This window comes from Colletotrichum higginsianum, chromosome 9, assembly GCF_001672515.1.
Source record: "Colletotrichum higginsianum IMI 349063 chromosome 9, whole genome shotgun sequence".
Classification (NCBI taxonomy): Eukaryota; Fungi; Ascomycota; class Sordariomycetes; order Glomerellales; family Glomerellaceae; genus Colletotrichum; species Colletotrichum higginsianum.
The window spans coordinates 2,106,102-2,125,611 of NC_030961.1; the positions used below are offsets into that span (position 1 = coordinate 2,106,102).

Sequence of the window (19,510 nt, forward strand, 5' to 3'; positions counted from 1 at the left end):
GAGAAAGGAGACAGTGGAGGATCGAGACGTTGTGTTGCTTCTTCCACTCGAACATGTGTCACCCCAATCTCGCGGTTGCCTTGGCCGGCCGTTTCTGTATCGCCTTGTGAGATTTGGGGATGTCGAGGCCGTCGGGATAAGCAGGGCGGTGATAGACGGATCGACCACCGACAACAGGGATTGGAATTCCGGTATCGTCGTTGCGGCCGACCATATCGATTTGGCGGTCATGAAGAACTGGGCCCGTCATGCATCAATGTGGACTAAGGGTCGAATGACCCCGAGTAGCGGTAAATACTGGAGGAATGACCGGTGGTTGGCAGAGAAAGGAATAGAGAGTGTGAAAAAGAGAGAAAAGAGGGGGGCTCACTCACCGACTTGGCCGCATGCCATGTCGATGACTGTTACGTATATTCTCTTTTGCTCTTTTTGCCTTCCTTTTCCTTCATTCTTTTTGGGTAGGGATGCATGACCAGATGGCGGGTACTGGGGAATTGCGGAGCCCTTTGGTGGACTGGTAGCTAGATCCCCGGACCAATGACTCTATCACGATGCGTTTGTTGTGCAGCGTCGCATGGGTGACGGACGATGTGGCTGGCCGTGGATGGACTGTCTTCGTCGTCGTTTCTTCCGTCGCCTGGCCAGTCTCCCCCTTGCCTCCCAGGCACTTCCACATTGGGGTGCCTGACTACTACTACGATGTACGACGGCAATAGAGATAAAAGAAAGCTTTTGACGTGGTGGTGATGGTGGCTCAAACGAGTACACCCACTTACCAGAAAACGCACCCAAGGACTCCACAGGGGCTGTCCCAGGCCGATTTAAGGCCAATAGGACCGAGGCGGATCGTGGATCTCTTACCCGTCTGGGAAGATGGGGTACGTATCGATTGGTATCCATTGCGCTGTCTACCTGTATACCTGGTACTCCACCCCCGACCGCCCTGTGTCCACTGCCTCTCTCTCTTGCTGGCGCTGCCACCACCGCTGCCACCGCCTCCTGCTTTTGCAACGCGGCTGGGCTGGAAGTAGTCCCATCAAACTTGTCACTCATGCCGCTTTCTAACTTTCCCCGGCGAATATGGCGAGGACTGATGGGAAATGGAGGAGGTGAGGGGCATGTTGATGATGGATGTTGCGAAAAGAGAAAAAAGAAAGGATGCCCAGCTCCTCGGTTCCTCCATGCCTATCGCATTCACCTCCTTCCCAGCTATTTGGATTTGTATTTGCACCTTCAGTCACCAGGGTTTCTCACACATATACATCCTCTCTCAGCTCCGACGGGGTTCTGTTGTCTGCTTCGATTGCTTGACATTAAGTACCTCCAGGTTCCCTCTGGCACAAACGCGTCTCCAGAGCCATTTTCAACATCGTCTTCACCTTCGTCTACTACTCCCGGCCGGGTTTTCTCTCTGCGGCCTGTGCGTTTTATTCTACCGTCACCCAACGAAGCCCTTCAACTCGTCCACAGGTATGTCATGCCGCCGTCTCCTCTTCTTCTTCTTCTCCCTGCTGCCTTGCTTCCTTTCCATCTCCCATTGATCATCCTTCGTGTCTATCATATCTTCCGAGGCGATATCTCTACGTTCCTCCTCATCCCCCCAAGCTCTTCCTCCTCGTCGTCCTCCTCACTTCCGGCATCACACCACTCTCGACCACCACCGACGTTGTGACCTGTCTTACTTAAGCCTGTCCTAACCTTGCCTAGCTTCTCGGGTCGCTGTCCGAATCGCCATTCCTTTCCTCGGGGTATTCTTTTGTTCTCATCTGGCTAGCGCTCGCCTAGCCCCCCCACCCCCCAGACCTTGAGATTGGCACACCTGAATCCTAAGCTTGCCGACCCTCGGCGCTCTTCACGACGGTGAGCCACTCAACCTCCACTTACACCGCCCTGGCCACCTATCCCAAACCATCTTTGGGCCTGTTGTGCTCCTACTGACGCACCACCAACCGCAGAGGCAGCCTTTGTTACTACGTTTGCACTGGTACACTTGGGACCAGCGGCTCCGTCAAGCACGGTCGGATCGACCCCAGCTTGGTTACTCACCCCCCGGCCGGAGCACCCAGAACACCACGCTATGGCGCCCCAAAAATTCGCCAGCATGCGCTTGAAGTCCCGGCCTACGCTCGTGCCCTTCAAGGACGAAACTAGCCTCATCGCCCTCCGCTACGAAAAGACGGTCCAGGCAGAGCCTCCTATCCCTATTCTTACGCGGGCTTCCCCAAGATCCTCCTCAGTCTCAACGCATCGCACTTCCACTTCTGCATCCTCTTCGCTTTCGTGTCCGCCCCCCAGCCCTGTCGTCGTGACCCCCCCTCCCACCATTGATCAACACCCTGCATTCCGCTCCCGCACACCTGCCTGCAACACCACGGCCAACGACTGGAAGAGGGATTCTGGGCTTGCACCAACTTCATCTTCCTCGGCCACCATTGCCGAGGAGTGCGAGGACGGGGAGCACACATACGAGAAGATCGTCGCCCCGAATCCAAACATCGCAGTTGTACAACAATCAGAGGAGCGTGTGATACCTTTCGTCTGCGACAACGACTCCCTCAATTCCGCCGCTGAGTGGTCTCTGAGCAAACAGCGGCAACCCGGTCGATGCACGCCTTCAACCGGCAAACAGTCCGACATCATGGACCACCACCACGTCGCGCAGGTTGAAATCGCCCAACGAAAGGCGCCTGACAGTTTAAGTAGCACTTTATCCGTCGGCTCCCCAGTTGCATTGCGGAATAAAAGGTTAAGCGACCTGTCACCTGCAGCAGCTCAAATGATCACCCAAACGTCTGTCTCCTCTCTTACAACCTCCGACAACTCGCCTAACCTCTCCCCTGTCGACATACCCGATACCCTCGACCTCCTGAGCAAGGATTCCGTCAACTTTTCCCCCATCTCAATTTCCATCCCCACCGACAACCTCATCGATGATGATTTCCTGAAGACCTTGTCGTTCTCCAATCGAGGCAGTCTCATGTTTGGCGGCCGTCGTCCTTTCCCCACACAAACCACGGACGAAACCATGGCAGACAAGTCACGTACGGACGAAGCCCACGCGCCGGCACCTGCCCCCGCTGATGCCCCTGCAACAGCAGCCACCCCAATCCTCCACATTCATTACGAGGAGCGGCCCCAGAGTACCGCCGCCAGCACCACAGACGCCTGCGCCAACGATATGAGCGCAACCCAGACACCCACGACTGAAGCGACCACGGCAGAGGCGACTGCAGACTCGGCGTCGCAAGCCGCCATGACGACTCCCAGCATTCGCGTCTTGTCAGAGGACGTGGAGTTGGAATCTCGAAAGGTGAGATCGCTCTATGAATCCGGCGAAGGTCTCCGATGGGAAGACGGAGGCAGACCGTCGGATGTTGGCGATCGTCTTGAGGCGACCGTCGAGATTCCGACGGATGATCTTGAGAACGATCCGTATGGTTTCCTTTTTCCCTGTCTAGTCTCGCAGTCGGTTTGCTAACCAATGTCTCGTCCACAGCGTCGCCGAACTCCAGCCTCCCGCATGGGGTACTCCAAGATCTGGAAGTTCATATTCCCAAAGGCCCGAAACGCGAAGCGAGTATGAAGTGGCGGGCGGTCTTGAAGACTGGGAAGATGTCGAGGGACAAGACGTCGACCGATATGGCTTCATCAACCCGCGTAAGCCAGAGTCGAGAGGCGGCACCCCCACGGAGCTCAAGTCGTCGCAATACGCCCCCAGAAAAAAGAACGGACTTTCGAAACGGGATGTTTTCGGACTAGGGCTGCCCTCTAGAGGACCCAGTAGGAAGGTGTCCGCTCGATCCCTCAACACGCAAACCTCCAGGGCATCCGCCGCATCTCGCCGATCGGCTCGGTCGGTAGTCAGGCAGGCGGGAAACCTGCTTCCTCATAACCAGGAACGGCGTTGGATGGACATTGCCGGAGGTATGCTTTCTCTGTCTTTAGGGGATGAAGAAAGCGTAGAGAAGATCTCCGAAGCCATTAAGAAGAAAGAATGGGAAAGGTCCGAGAAGTGGCGGAAAATGGCTAGGGTCATCAAAAAGGGAAAAGACGGCGAAGGCATGGAGTTCGAGTTTGACGTCAAGAACCAGAAGCTCATTGATAGGACGTGGAAGGGCATCCCCGACCGATGGAGAGCGTCCGCCTGGTACTCGTTCATGGCAACCCATGCCAGGTCCCACAAGAACTCTCCGTCCGAGGACTCCATCATCACCGACTTCCATCGCCTCCAGTGTAGGGGATCGCCAGATGACGTGCAGATTGACCTCGACGTTCCTCGCACCATCAGCAGACACGTCATGTTTCGCAAGCGCTACAAGGGCGGTCAGCGTCTGCTGTTTCGGGTTCTGCACGCGCTGTCGCTCTACTTTCCATACACAGGCTACGTCCAGGGCATGGCCTCCCTGGCCGCGACACTGCTCTGCTACTTCGACGAGGAGAAGTGCTTTGTGATGCTCGTCCGCTTGTGGCAATTGCGAGGACTCGAGAAGCTTTACAGCCCCGGCTTTGATGGACTGATGGCGGCTCTCAACGATATGCAGACTAAGTGGCTGGACGGCAAGGACGTCGCGAAGAAACTGGTAAGACACGGTCATTACTCTCGATCCATGAAGCCCCGCCGTACTGACTATTCTCAGGCCGAGCTCTGCATCGACCCTACAGCGTATGGCACGCGATGGTACTTGACGCTTTTCAACCTATCCATCCCTTTTGCCGCCCAGCTTCGCGTCTGGGACGTCTTTCTACTCCTCGGGGAGAACCCCTCAGATTCTCCCAAGGTGTCCAGTTCGTCGACCACCATGGACGGCATCGATATTCTACATGCTACTAGCGCGGCTCTGATTCATGCACTGCGCGAGGTCCTTCTCGACTCGGATTTTGAGAACGCCATGAAGGCGCTAACATCCTGGATCCCAGTGAAGGATGAGGATATTTTGATGAGGGTGACCCGGGCAGAATGGAAGAGCCGACAGAAGAAAAGGTTCTAGGGAGTTTTGCTTCTTGGATCCCCTTGAAGGGCAAACATGCTGTCCCTCCATTTCTTTAGTTTGTTTCTGATTTCCACTTTATGGATATGCTTGCGAGGCGTTGAGGGAGTTGGTCGAGTTGATCTCGGCATGCATTGTCGACCAATACCCCAGGATTGATTGCGGCTTTGGTCTTTTCAGATGAGCGAGGTGTCTCTTATGTACCTTTATACGACTGGTATGCCAAGGGGCCGTTCATTGTGCGGTTCTAGTGGCGAAGAACAACTGAGGAGGAACTAGACCACGACACGACTTTTCACATACCCTTTACATAACAACAGTAACCTAGATGTAGTTCCTTGAAGCATTAATATCAATGTATAATGTATCATTCAAACAACTTTATTGCTGCATTTCTACAACATTTGCATGTGTCTTACGCCACTGCGTCAAGTCCGTTCTCTTAAAAGGCATTATTCAGCTGTGTAATACAGCCTTCACAAGGCAATGCTGGAGACATCCCTGTAATACATAGTGAGTGTGATAAAACAAGCTTCAAGATAAAGGTTAGATTGTCCTGCTAGACCTTGCGGTAAGTTAAGTAAGGCCTCCCTTCCTCCCTTCCTCCTCCGTTCAAGCCATGTTAAAATATAACAGTGATTCCTACAGCGACAAAAAGTGTCACACATACAACACCAGGTATTCGCTGGTCGTCACCGACCCAACTACTAATCCGGCCCTCACTGGCTTATCTATGGGAGAGCGGACGGGATCCCGAGTTCTCCAGTGGGTATGGTCGTATGTAGCAATCGTGAGCCCTGGAGTTTCCTATAACCTGACGTCGTTGATTAAGAAACCAATGTAGGAACGCAACCTCCTCTTGAACCTATCTTCCTTTCCTATCCTAGCAGCGTATATAATTGTAGAATTTATACTAATGTTTACAACTTGCACATAAAGAAGAATACATATGCTAAATGCTAGTTAGTTTACGCTTATACACAACTAGAAATTAACATGTTGTAAAACCCTTTAAAATCTAAAGAACTTAGTTTTCTAGGCTAAGTATAATGTTCTGCCGTTATTAACTCAAATTTCTAGCCTGCACACTGCTTAATATGAAATGGACTGCTAGCATCGCCTATAGCAAGCGTTGTGAACCAACGTCCTATTTGACCACCTTCCAAATACGACGCTCTAGAACTACTGAGGTGCTTGCTCTTAGGTATAGATGTAGGAAAAGTTTAGCGCGGGCGCTGCTGAATGAACCTATACGTTATTCACCATTATCGCATAGCACAACTGGAGATGCCATATGGACCCGGCGGTCTTTCCTTACAAATTCTAACCCCCTGAGGTACAAAGACGATGGCATCGCCTTGATTGCTGTTGCCAATTCCCAGTCCTGCCCGGGTGTACTCAATCATCTCTCTGATGCCTCTCTATCCGCAATTACCAACCAAAGCATGTCTCACACCACCAAACATTTTATTGTACCTTTTTCAGGTAGCCTGAGTTGAGGTTGAGGGCAGTCCATATCACTACCTATCTCCTTCAACGCTTGAAATAGTTGTCTTAGCCTCTACAACTTACTAGTTGCAAATCGATCAGACTATTCCTTGCGGCCATACGCTAGCTGCTGTCTGAGCCGTCTCGAAAGCCTCTCCCAACCTATGAGCTATTGTCGTCGTTTAACTCCGCGTAGACTAGCTTCACACGGCGGGTTTTAGCAAAGCCCAGCCCTCCATCCATTAGAAGATAGACTATGCTCTATTGACGTCAGCTTCTGCATTCTTCATGTGGCGGTTTCGACATCAAAACTGGAAAGCAAGGTAATTAGACACCAGGGCTCAGCTCAGGCAGCAGCGACCTTAAGTGAAATGGCATGTGTCTAGACCGTCCCGGACGTACTCTTTCAGACGTCTCTTGTCGACGGTCTCCAGAACTGGCGTCCAAGCTTGCGGCTCTTCACTTTCATTCTTCCGACAGCGTTAACCAGCCCATGGAGATTTATAAATATTGACCACCGCATGTTGAGCGTTCATGGGTCCTGTTTCTTTCCCAGGCACCTACTGGCACGCTATCGGCCTCGAGGACGGAGCTCAGCATGAAACAGCCCCTCGTCAGACTCACCAATATGCCATAGCAGTTATTAGTCCTCGTCTATACCACATGACTGAAGTTCCTCACAAAGACGAAAAGAAGAGGGACAAGTGGTGATACGGGCACGACGCACTGGACCATTCTTGGAACCTTTGCTTCAGCATAGTCGATGGAACCAGCCAACTCGCCAACAATTTGGCGAAACTAGTCCGGCCGTGATACACTGAGACTCTCGAGCTTCATGTTTCTTGATAGGAGGAGATGCCGGGTTTATCGAGATATGAAAAAGCCCTCGAGGGTGACCGCCTAGAACACAAGCCAAGAGCGCCGACTGGCGTACGGACCTGTCCGCCCGAGTCCAGGGCAGCCACCCATGTTCAGCCGATGGCTGTCCTGCATCATCTCGCAAACGCACAATAACAGTCCGAATGGCGGACTGTTAGCTGGGTCGGCCAGAAGAAGCCTGAAGAAGAAAAAACGTCGAAACCGGAAGCACCCGTGGCCTGCATGATCCAAATAGCGGACAGCCCACGAAGAAATGATTGACACTGGTGCACACGCGCCGCCCACCCAACATCGAGCGTCCCTTGGGCAAACATCACAAGCGCACACAGCAAGCGCCGACTCCGCCCAGATCGGATCGTGTTCTGGAGACGGACTTGGCCGTTCTGATCAACCCAGGTAACCTTTCCCTTTGCCCAAAAGTCGGTAGACCAAAGCTTGACTTAGACGTTGATTGTGCTTATAGTTTTCTCGCGTGGCACGTGTTTCTATCTTCAGTCTGGGCACCGGCCTTTAACCATTCCCCATCCTTAGACACAGGGTGTATGTATCCCTCCCCGTGCCGCCCAAGTCAACGCCGGTGCGGGATAACCCCCCACCCCAACATACGCAGATGCCCTATCCGTACACAGTCTTGACCAACGGTATCCGGAACGCCGCGCCAGCCCTACATGCACAAGACCACTGAGACAATAAACCTGGTTTGGCTGCCGGTGCGTGATGGCTGAGTTGGGGAGGGCGCCGTCCCTTGACGTCTCCAATTCGGCCTCCTCCCCCCTCCCCCCCCCAATCGTCTCATTTAGGGATGTCGCATCGACTATTTTGCTTAAGTCGCATGCCCGCATCCCCGTCTCACGCAAAAACATAAACACAACCCCGGCCGTGGCCAGGAGAGGGCCGAGACCGTCAATGCCGCGCGTGGACGGGCCAGTCCAAGATTGTTCCTTCAGGAGCCCGACTGCAAACATGCCCGCATTTCACTCTCTGCAGAAATGATGGAACCCAGACGGGCCAGACCTAAGTATTCAGCCGAACCGCGGGCTACGGCCAAATTCAGGGACAAGCGCCGTCTCAGAGGCAGCAGCGAACCCTTTGCCCGGGCCTTGGTCCCTCCCCCATGCCAAGTAAAGGAGACTGATAGTGAGAGAAGGGTAAAACAAGAAAACCTGTCTTGATTCCCTGTTGAATCAAAACACATGGTTTGATTCCATCCATGGGTTTTATTTTAGTTTTGTATGTCTTCGGCTTACTTCATCCTTGAAACCTTTTCGTTTCCTGTTGCGCTATCCGACATGCATGCAAGCGAGGCGGGTGCTGCTCCTGGCAACGGGCTTCTCAAGGAGCAGAAACGCATACTGTAGACCAAGAGAACAAAGACTCTCCCCTCTTGTGAGCGTAAGCGCTCACTCAGCCCCTCCCTGGCCCCATGAACGTGGTGTAGGGTATCGCCCCCGAACCAGCCCGCACTCTCATATAGCCAAGCAACCATCCAATCCAGCTATCAATCAGTGCATCCCCTCCTGTCCCGGCCGTGCTGGGGACCGACATCAATTTGAGAGGGCCAACTTGTTACCGTGGCACGTTCCCTCGGGGGGTCCGGGCGGCGAGCACTGGGACGCCGGGCGGGCGGGCCGGCGGCGGCGGCAGCGGCGGCGGTGGGCGGGGCACCCGGGTGGAACAGGGTCCATAGCAACAACGGAAACTCCACTTGAAAGCTCTCTCGCTCTCTCCACCACGTCCCATCATCGAGAGGGGCATGCTAATCTCCCGCGCGAGCTTAATCCTGTTTCTTTATACCTCTGATCCGTCATCCACTTCTCACCTTGGTAAGACGTCCACCCTTACTTATTAGCTGGATCGGTCAGACGAGCCATAAAGCGAATCCACGTCCGACAAGGTGAGGGACTTTTCCCGCTCTTTCCCCTTCCTGTGCCGCTTCCGGCAAGGGGCCCACCCAAAGGAAGCATAGAGGGGTCAGAGTTCGCGTTGCCTAATCACCCAGGTTCCTGGCTCGTTTGCAAATGACCCCTCCCCCTTCAACGCGTAATAATCAAACAAGCGAGATAAGGGTATCAGTCTTCAAGGGGTTGAAACACGTCTACCCGTCTCTGCAAAATAGAATGCGTCTCGAGAGTCTTGTCTTGTCTTGTTTTTCTCTCTTTCTTTTCTGCAGGGTATCACGATACATGTACGATTGCCCAAAATAAGTCGGCCCTGAATTTCAAGAACCAACAAGAGTGAAGATATTGCCCGAGTGCCCAATCGCCCTCCTAGAAAGAATTTGTCCAGCCTGAGAAGTATGAAGAAGAAGAAGAAAAACCCGCAATCTGAATCTCAATGGTCTTCCCAGCACACCCTGGTAAGCCTCACCCTGCAAAGAACATCTGGGTCGGCTGTTGATGCTTCACCACCCAAACCTTCGGCTGTTATAGCCACACCCAAATGCAATGTCGTATTGACGATTGCACATATCAATACACCCGGTGTCGTGAGAAATGAAATAAGAAAGTTCCATGATATGAACCGAGGCTTGTCGGCCATGACTGTTCCCGCCCGCCTGAAATGAATTGGAAGAATAAAGTGCCGTGAGCCGTGCATGCCTTTGGAAAGAAGAAAGTCATCATGTGCGCCTCCAGTTCCAGTGATTCTGAAATGGCGTCAACAGGAAGAGAAGAGATCCAAGTCTCTCTTGAAATTGAAGTGGTCGACGAAGCTCGAAATCGTCAAAATGCCGCGTCATCTTCCTCATCCCTTCCTCACGGGGAAGGGAGAGGCCATGTTTGTTGGCGTAGGAAAAGATGGCGGATTGTATCCGCAAGAAGCGAAAATGTCCGAAGAAAAATGTCGTACTCATGCATCTCGTTTCGCGAAATTTCGCCGTGATGTAATGGCTGAAACAAGGTCGTAAAATTGGCCTGGGCCAGATTTCAGTCAGTGTCGCCCTGTCGCATGGCTGATAACCCTGCGACCCCACGTGTCCATTTCCCCTCCACCGCCCCCTTACAACGGGGACCGTCGCCGCTCCTCGCCCTGCCCTTGGTACGCCTCTGATGACGTCGAACCGTATTGTCCCGCGCGCGATGGCTCTTCCGATAACAAGGACGACACCGAATGCCCACCGACGCTTTTAGCTTGTTGCTGTTGCTGGCCATATGTCGACTCGCCATGTTCCGGGCTTGTGCCGAAGCTGGCAGCCTGCGGGGACATGCCTCGGGACGTCCCATAGCTGTCTCTCCGGCCTCGACCCGTGGGCCGGTACGACGAGAGATCGCTGTGTTGTCTCGAGTGCCCTCTTCTGCGTCCTGGCGGAGGGTTTCCTAGCGTTGATCCACCATGAAAAGGGGGCGACCTCAGGCGATGTTGACTTGGTGGTGGAGGGGCTTGCTGCGGGCTGGTGGCCTTGCGCTTGTTCCTAGGAGACTCCCCTAAAGGCCACACCAGCCAAGGTTAGCCTAAAGCGACTCTCGCTTTCTTTTGGTCTTGCTGGACGCACCGGAGGGGGTCGCAGGCTGGGTTGAGCCACCTCCGGCTTGGGATGTCGGCGGGTGCCAATGATGAAAGTAGATGGACGGGCTCGGCTGGGTCTCCTGCTGGGCCTGCGCCGATTGCGCTGCAGGGTGGTGGTGGTGGTGCTGCTGCTGGTGGCTCTGCAACGTCGACGAGCCCGGCGGGCCGGAATGCGGCACGTTCGTGTTGAGGCTAGGTAGATTACTAGACCCAAGTGGACGGGATACGGAGCCCGTGGAGGACAAAGTTGTCGCCCGCCCGCGTTGGGGAGAACCCGGATATCCAGAGAAGCCGTGAGGGCCCGGGGCGGAACTCGGGGTCGATGGTACGCCTGAATACTGGCCTGCGTACTGAGAGTGGGAATCGCGACGGTGATCGGGTGACAGAGGAGCCTGAGAAGGGAGCAACTGCGGGTGCTGTGGCTGCTGGCTCTGCTGGGCGAGAAACTGCTGCGCCCACTCCAACGCTGCTGGGGGGACACCGCCACCCATTCCGGCGAAGACGAGCGGAACGATGGGCGGGGGGATACCGCCGTTTAGCGAGGTCCGCAGCATGTCGGCCTCTATCCGTCGTTGCTCCAGGCGCAGGGACTCCTGTCTAGTCTTCTCTTCCTCCTGTCTCCGGCGCTCCTCCTCGGTCTTGGCTGCGAGCCAGCTCCTCATAGACTCCTCGGCTCCGTGCCACTGCGGCGGCGGCCCCGGCAGCTGGCCCATGACATGGCTGTGAGTGGACGGGGGGGCTTGGCCGATGGATTGGGGCGCGGGCGGCGGCGGCGGGGGAGCAGAACTCGAGTGAGACGGCTGAGGAGGCAACGTCATGGCCGCCGGCGGAGGCAGGCCACGATGGTGAGCCGACATGGGCTGGCCAGGTGGACTGTGACTACGGGGAATGGAAGGCAGCAGCTTGTGCGAAGAAGGGTGGTCTTGGTAGGCCAAGGGAGGCGATGGTCGGGATGTCGAAGGCGGAGTAGGTAGATCATGGACGGACTTGTAGCCGTAGTGTGTTGGCTGCTTGACTGTGAGCATGGTCATGTATACTCATGTGCTCCAGATAGTCTTAAGAGGCGTTGGAAATGAAACCGAACATGGACGGCCGATTTGTTTGGTGTTTGGTTTTGTAGCTCGGGGAGGTCGTGTCAATTCAATGAGAGAGAAAAATGAAGAGAAAAGATACAAAGGGGAGATAGCTGAAGAGCTGAAGGAAGGTCAAGAAGTAAAAAGGAGAAAAAAGTTGCTGGCTGGCCAGACAAGAAGATGGGTTTTTGGAAGGAAGAGATAGGTGGGTGAAGAAAGGGTTGAAGAAAGGACCCAAGACGAGAGGTGAAGGAACCAAATGGAGGTATGGGGGGGTGCAGGTGGTGGAAATAACCTTTTTGTTGCAGGCGCGAAGCTGGAGAGGGCGACCAGCTTTGGAAATGGAAAGGGACGGGGGGCGGGATACACAGCCAAAAAGGTACGTATCTCGCAGGACCCAGAAAGAGACGATCAGAGGCCCAAAGACCCAGACTCAGACTCCGACCCAGACCCAGACCCAGGCCCAGGCCCTGGGGCCCTAGAGAGAAAAGCAGAGGTAGCTCCGTACCCAGCTAGCACTAAAAAGGCACGGCAACCTGCAAGGAATACCCGTAGCGTCGACCGTCGACGGTGTACGGACAGACGCGGAGCAATGGCAGGCAGGGCAAAGCAGGGCAAGGAAGGAGATCCGTACCGTTGGTATGCTACTCCGTCTTTCTCGTCCTTATCCTCGCCCCAATCCCCGTCCTCAGGTAGGTACGGATAGTGACCGCAGTGATGGACACTGGGCGGAGCGTACGGTGATGAAAGCTCTCCACGAACGGGCTCGGCTTCATTTACTCACGGAGAAGTTTTCCAGCCGCCTACGTGTGACTATGTAGATGCTGAAGATTGTGGTTAGGAGCTCGGCAATGCGATGTGAAGCCGGCGGTGAGGTGAATGGAGACCACCAGTTTTTCTTCCTGTACAAATGTAGGAAGACTGGAGCGGATGAGATGCATGCGCGGCCTTGAGGCGGAGCTAGAACTGTCTGTCTCCGGGGAAGGGACGGCGGACGGCCGAAGACGTGAAAAGTTCGGCCGATGCTATGCAGAAGTCGGGTGGCGACACAGCGCTGAAGCAAGCTGGAACAGTATCTGGGGGATAGGAGGGCTTCTGTCCTTTGAGAACCCACCGGCCCACGAATAGGAGGATTGACGGGGAAGTGTCCTGTGAGTGTGAGAGGGTGCTGTATACAAATACACTCACTACCTAGGTGTGTGTCCAGGGCGTGGTATGTCGGGGAGGGATGGCCTGGTGATTTGGTCTGTCTTCTTCTCCTGATTTCACTCTCCAAGGCACCCCGGCAGGGGGTGCATGTGTGGAGGCGGACGCAGATGCCGGATGGAGACGCGGGAAACGAGACGAACCACCCAAGACCCGACTTGAAGGTCCAGGTTGACGCCGAGTTCGAAACACAGCTTCACCCAAGAGAATAACGAGTAGCAGAAGAATAAGAGAACAGGACCGGCCGTTTTGGGGACGGTTCAGGACAGGGCCGGTGAGGAATGGTTGAGGTGCGTTTCCCGTGGTGGAGAATGACACCGAGCCTGGTTTATTTCATTACAACCAGCGCGTATCAGAAGAGATGACACATGGAGGGGGATGAGCGCAGGGGGGTGCGCGTTGCTTGTCCAGGCCCGGCCCAGTTCCAGCTCTCTCTCAGTCCACAATCCGACTTGACGGGAGGAGGGGTGCGATGACGAGAACTCAAGGGGGCGTGGGGGGAAGGAGGAGGGGAAGGGGGGCGTGGATGGGAAATGTGGCAATCGAGCCTAGTCAGTATCGGGGCCAGGGACCCTCATTTTCTTTTCTGGAGACTGCGGCCAAGGTTGGAAAACCTCACAACAGGTCGACCCGGTCCAGATTCAGGCTTGATAAATACCTAGTGTTTTGTGCGAGGGTGCAGATCATCTAACGTTGAGGGTATTGCATGGTGTCAGCTAGAAATCGGCAGTCAAAGGCGATGTGTGATGTGAGATACCTCTCTTGTCCAAGTATTCTGTAACATGGCTTCATGAGGTCGACGGTGAACTCCTGAAAGTAGATCTAAGCTTTTTTCATGTCCCAAGGACCGGTTTATATTGATGTCTCTGCTGTTTTTGTGTCTGCAAACGTACCCTACTACTAGTAAAGTCGACCACACACACATGTATCACATCATGCTACCTGAGACTTAAGAATAGTATTGTGGCGTACCGGTACCGGCTTCGACACGGGCTCAGAAAGACGAGGCGAACAACGATGCCCGGCATGGAAGCTAGCGAAGAATACATAATTTAGTGATAAGCTGCAAGCCTTTCCCACGTACAGAGTATGCACGACACGCAAGAGAATGCATGCGCCAACACAACACTACAGTGGACACCTGGGGGGGGGGGGCTGGTAAGCCAGCCCAAGTGTGGGTAGCGCAAGATGAGCGGGAGATGAGGAACTTGAACTCGGTCTTGACGTTGACGTTCATTTGCTGCATCGCTGCCACCAGCACCGATGGGGCTGCAGCGGTTCCCCTCTTGCAGTGCGAGATGTGTCTTCTCGTTCACATCGCACGCAGCCATCACTGAATCTGGCCAGTCGACAATTCTCCGGGGTTTCTTTCTTGGCCTGCAGCTTTGTGACCTGATCGTAAAGAGGGAATCCGCCGGAGGCGATTGTCAGTAGGTAGTCATGGCAGATTGGTCCAAACACCTGCCAAAAGTGGGTGGGAAGCTGAGGGGGTGTCGTCGTTGAGAAACTGTGTGCACCTGCCGTGCGCGTGTACAGGTATTTCGACACCTGAAGCCAACAAGGATGGCTCAGCATGCAATATAGAAGCAATGTACGAATGAAGAAGATTGCAAGTAGACTTTGACTTGAGGCGCAGGGTCAATCCTGGTGGCCGGCCGACGGACGACACCACCAGCTGATGATGGGAGCGAAGGAAACAAATCCATCCAGGCGTGAGATGGGCTGGGTGACTACCGAGAAGCAAGAGACCCAGGGAGCTTGATGGGTGACCGCAAATGCTCCGAACTCTAGACTTATGTCCGCATGGCTGCCCATCGCCGTACGCTGCTCCGTCGTCATGAAGTATGTGAGCGATAGTTTTGCTCGAAGGTGAGCTTGCCGGGGCACGGTTTGCCCATCGAAGCGGACTGATTAGATAGATGCTCATGCTGCAACGACGAACTGCGGTTCCGTGCAAGGGTTACTGCCCTCTGATGGTTTGCTTTGCCCCTCTCGTCTCGCCCTGTGGCTTATTCCCTCCCATGTGTTCGGAAGTCGCCTCACTTGTACTCCGAATCGGAAAGAGTTTGTAGGATATACCTTTCCTGTCTGCGATCTCGCCACAAAACCGATGGCATCAAACCGAGGGGGGTGGGGGGTCGGCACTGGGCTTTGCGGCAACGCGCCGGTTGGGATGGACTTGAGTGGTCACAGTCAACGCCTCCGACATAGATAAGTTGGAAAGGCCAGCGACGGGCAGTAGATGGCCAACGAATGGTACATGTCTAAGTATACCACAGAGAATCCCAAGGGAGAAGCCGAGACCCGGGGGTGAAAATGTGCGGGTACGTACAGTCACAGAGTACGTATCCGTCCGTCAAGACACCAGAGGGCGGCATGTGCGCCCGAAGGATTTTGGATGCTCGGGAGATGCCTGGAAATGTTGTATCGGTACGTCTCTACTTGCTACCTCCACCAACCCCGCCCTTCATCTTGAGCTCGCTCACAACTGTTGTGAGGTTGTGATACCCACTTTTTTCATTCGATCGCCAGTTGAACGTTACTTGAGACATTCGGCCCAACACCGATGTGAACATGTTTCCGGGAGTTAGTAGCACGGGATAAGCCATGCATATGGGCGTCGTTGCAACGTGCGCATCGGTCTTTATCTAGCATTACATCTAGTGGCCCTAGCTGGTGAGTGTTGTCTTTGATGCAGCCCTGGACGCTACCTGCCCGACCCCGCCTCCAGCAAGCCCGGCAACCAACCGGTCAGCCAAATGACATGGAATGTCGACTGAGCCGTGCCGTGACGGGGAGGCCAGGATGAAAACCTCATGTACTTCAAGGGATTCGCTCATGATGTTAGATCGCCGCCCGTAGCCGCGTCTCTCGCAAGAACTTGTGCCATCCCCCGCAGGGCCCTCGGAAGAGACTGACAACTCCGCGTGGCGGTTCGTGTTTGTGGACCAGCACGGTGGCGATGGTGAGCGGCCCCAAAACTTCGATTCGGTGCCGCAGGGGTGCCAACGAGAGACGAGCTCGTCATCCCAACGTGTCAGCGCTCAAAGCGTCGGTGACGAGTAGGAGGCGATCGTAGGGACTTGAGCTGCCCGTCTCAACCGGGTAATCCCCAGAGCCGCGATCCCTCCACATTCCAGCGGTGTGGCTGATACTCGGAGTTTTGATCGAGACGAGGCGAGACCCGAGTCTCACATTGGGTGTGTAATCAGTGACGATCCCCGAGAACCAGGACCTGAGACCTTGGTGTGCTGAAGGAGTACCCGCCGGCTGTAGGATTTCGAGCTGCAGAGGTCCGGTAGGACAAGCAAGGTCTGGAGCCATTCGCTTCACGAGGGACCACCCTTGGCTGAGCGGCCGCTGCTTTGGGCGGCTACGGAGACAGGCTTTGACACAATGTTATTTTCCGCCTGCGCGCGCCCGCCACCGCCAACTGTCTACGTTCGTCTAGCCCCGAGTGTCATGCAGTAGGCAAACCAGCTTGTTTTCAACGAAGATCTGTCCGTCCCGTCCCGGCGAGGCCAGGCGTATCTGGCCTTGTCGTTTTGGAGAGTGCTTGCGCCGGGCATGTGCAAGTCCGCCGCCCCAGTGCTAAAGAGTCATAAAGATGGCGTGTCGTCTCGAAGCCGACCGAAAGGGGAAAGGCGGTCGGTCGAGTTGGCCGAGAACCGAGAGGTGATTGAGAGCGTTTTGCGCGCGGTTCGCTCGGGCGACTGTGCGCAGACGGGTTTGATGGCCTAATTATGATTGATCGGATTTCAGCGACCGGAACATCATTGTCAGGTAGCAGCACCCAGCTATGAACCGGCTGGGGCGACTTGATTTCCGATCGAGGGTCGTCCATGCACCACTGGACTGGGGGCAGAGACCGTTCGTTCAAATTGCCAGAGTGGTGCTGGTTGACGCTGACTGCATTTGGCAAGGCCGTCGTCATCGAAACCCACCCTTTTGGGCTTGTGATGAACTCGGCTCATCCGCGGCCTGGATCATTTTGGAGCCGTCGAAGTGAGGTAAATGCATGAGGCGCTGTTGGGTGGTGAACGAGGTGTCACGAACATGTGGGATCAGGCACGCATCGGCGTACCACAGGTTTTGACTAGGGAGACAAGGAGAGAAAATGACTGGAAGCCTGTGTCGTTCATGCTGTGGAAGTGTGTTACTGAGCTTGGACGGGACCGTATTTTCAAAAGAGGCCGGCGGTTGCGGTTGACACGGGACCGTCTTTCTTTCATCGGTCTCCTACTACAGCTGGGCTCGACTCTTGGTGAATGGCATTCAGCTAGAACACCAGAGAATTTCCCTAGAAGCCTGACTTAACGTTTGGCTGTCAGCCAAACATGCATGCACCAACTGCAGAACGACTGTGGTTGCGCCGGCATGCTCATCCCGAATTGTGTCTTGTTGTGTCGTTGGACAGGATTTCAAGGAGTAGCAGCGCAGATAGCTACAGGGCGTATTGTAGTGCCTTTTTCTCTCCTATTTCCTTTTCACGCTGCATAACGTAGAGGAAAAGCCACGGTAGCTGAGTGCATTCAGAGCATTTGTCAGGGCCAGGTGAATAGTAGTACTCAGTATTGGAGTGTATACAATAGGTAGTAGAGTATACACCTAATGATTTAGTCTATATAGAGTAGCTTAAATTGCAGGTAAAAGGTTATTAAATTACTATAAATAGCTATTGATACTGTATTACTTAAGTATGTACTATTATTCTTAAATTCAACTTATCTTACTATCTTATCAAATTTGAAATAGAGTTTTAGACCTGAAATATAAAGTAACTTTAAATACTATAAAGTAAAAAAACATAACATAGTAAAGCTAGGTAAGTAGTAACATTTAGTAATACAGTATATATAATAAGAAATAGAATAAGTACTTAATAGTTAGTCTAGATACTGTAATTTAAGTTATAAATAAAATATTAGCTAAATACAATAAATAGCTATTAATATTACATTACTTAAGTATATGCTATTATTTTTAAGCTATACTTATCTTACTTTTTATTAGATGTAAGGTAGAGTTTTGCAGCTAAGATGCAGAGCAGGGTTGTTGTAGTTATTAGAGGCGGACTGTAGATGCAGTCGGTACACCTTCAGCTTGCGATGAAGATCGGTCGAGAAGGGGTGGGTGGGTGGGTGGTGTCGTTGTGAACAAAAAGCTTGGAACCTGACCAGGCTGGATTCTGGATTTCGAACCCAGCAAATCTCTTTGCGCTTGCAAAATGCGATGGCGCCCGGACGATCCTAGATCGCCCTCGCCGAATCCTGGCCAATGAGTGAGTGTGACACTTTCCTCTCTGAGAAGTTGTGGCAGGCAAGGTTCTGTTGCCCATTTACTGCTAGGCTGCTTCTGGATGCCGTTGGAGACTTGGACGTAAGGAGGTGTGCTTGTGCAGCGACTTGCGAGATACGTACCTAGGCACTTATCGAAGTGTGTCCCGCTCCTTCTTCACAACCACGACGTTCTCCTGGGAACCCCACCCCTGCACACCCACCCAGTCGGAAAGAGCTCCCACGCAATGACATTGGCGGGAGCGCGCCCCAACCAAGTGGGCATGCGGGACCAAGGAAGCGGGGGCCAGGCCAAAGCTGTAAATCTGAAACATGGTGACGAGAGGATAGGTCCCTAGGTAGTGTACCTACCTAAGCAGGGAGGGATGGGACACTCGCGCAATCCCTTCGGTCCCTTTTTTTTTTTTTGGAGAGTGTTTTTCTTTCTTCATTTGGCGCCCCTCTCTCCCCCCTTTTCAACTCTTTTTTCTCTTTCTCTCGTTGTTCAGATTCAGCTGTGCGGTGCGGTGCGGTGCTGTAGTTAGAGGTTGGCGATGAATCAGCCCGTTAGTAGGGGCCTATAAAGGTCAAGCGTAGTTAAAGGTTGGCTGTCTTTCCAAAAAAAAGAAAAAAAGAAAAAAAAGAAAGTAGGTTAGTAGACAAGTGCATGTGGCTATGGAGGAGGGGAAAATGTATGGACCAAGACTGATCAAGCAATTTGGACTTCTTCGTGCCGGTTCCACGTGCCTTCAACGGCCCTGTCACTTTGCCGGGCAGAGCAACGAATGAGCAAACCTCCAGGGACCGGACGGTTTGTTACACCGCGACGATGACGACGGCGGCGGCGGTGGCATGGCAACCGCTACCTTCTCTTCATCATTTGCATCTGCCTCTTTCGTCCCAACCAGGCTGCCCAGGACGTGCGCGACAAGCTCTGGTCGGAGCACCGCACTTACCGCTAACACTGCGGCTCTGGTGGCTGGCAGCCCCTTTGGCTTGGTCCAACAAACCCCGTTCGAGGTCAAGTTCCGTCTTGTAAAGGTGGGATGCTTATAGCTCCCGTCACTACTTTAGTCGGTGGCCATTCCCATTTGAA

General features: G+C 53.8%; 4 protein-coding genes across 4 annotated transcripts; 1 reads left to right on the top strand and 3 right to left on the bottom strand.

The window, feature by feature from the left end:
• Positions 1–58: 58 nt before the first annotated feature.
• CH63R_12859 (uncharacterized protein) lies at positions 59–393 on the bottom strand (the record flags this gene model as incomplete). The annotated part of the gene is made up of 2 exons (XM_018307833.1): positions 59–237; positions 375–393. The coding sequence occupies 2 exons, from the start codon at positions 391–393 to the stop codon at positions 59–61; spliced, it is 198 nt and encodes a 65-aa protein (XP_018152250.1).
• Positions 394–2,077: 1,684 nt separating this feature from the next.
• Positions 2,078–4,988, top strand: CH63R_12860 (TBC domain-containing protein; the record flags this gene model as incomplete). Its single annotated transcript, XM_018307834.1, has 3 exons — positions 2,078–3,432; positions 3,497–4,580; positions 4,638–4,988. The coding sequence occupies 3 exons, from the start codon at positions 2,078–2,080 to the stop codon at positions 4,986–4,988; spliced, it is 2,790 nt and encodes a 929-aa protein (XP_018152251.1).
• A 5,364-nt stretch (positions 4,989–10,352) lies between these two features.
• Positions 10,353–10,559, bottom strand: CH63R_12861 (uncharacterized protein; the record flags this gene model as incomplete). The annotated part of the gene is made up of 1 exon (XM_018307835.1): positions 10,353–10,559. One exon carries the CDS (start codon positions 10,557–10,559, stop codon positions 10,353–10,355), a length of 207 nt encoding a protein of 68 aa, XP_018152252.1.
• A 245-nt stretch (positions 10,560–10,804) lies between these two features.
• On the bottom strand, positions 10,805–11,884 carry CH63R_12862 (uncharacterized protein; the record flags this gene model as incomplete). The annotated part of the gene is made up of 1 exon (XM_018307836.1): positions 10,805–11,884. One exon carries the CDS (start codon positions 11,882–11,884, stop codon positions 10,805–10,807), a length of 1,080 nt encoding a protein of 359 aa, XP_018152253.1.
• Between the last annotated feature and the right edge of the window lie 7,626 nt (positions 11,885–19,510).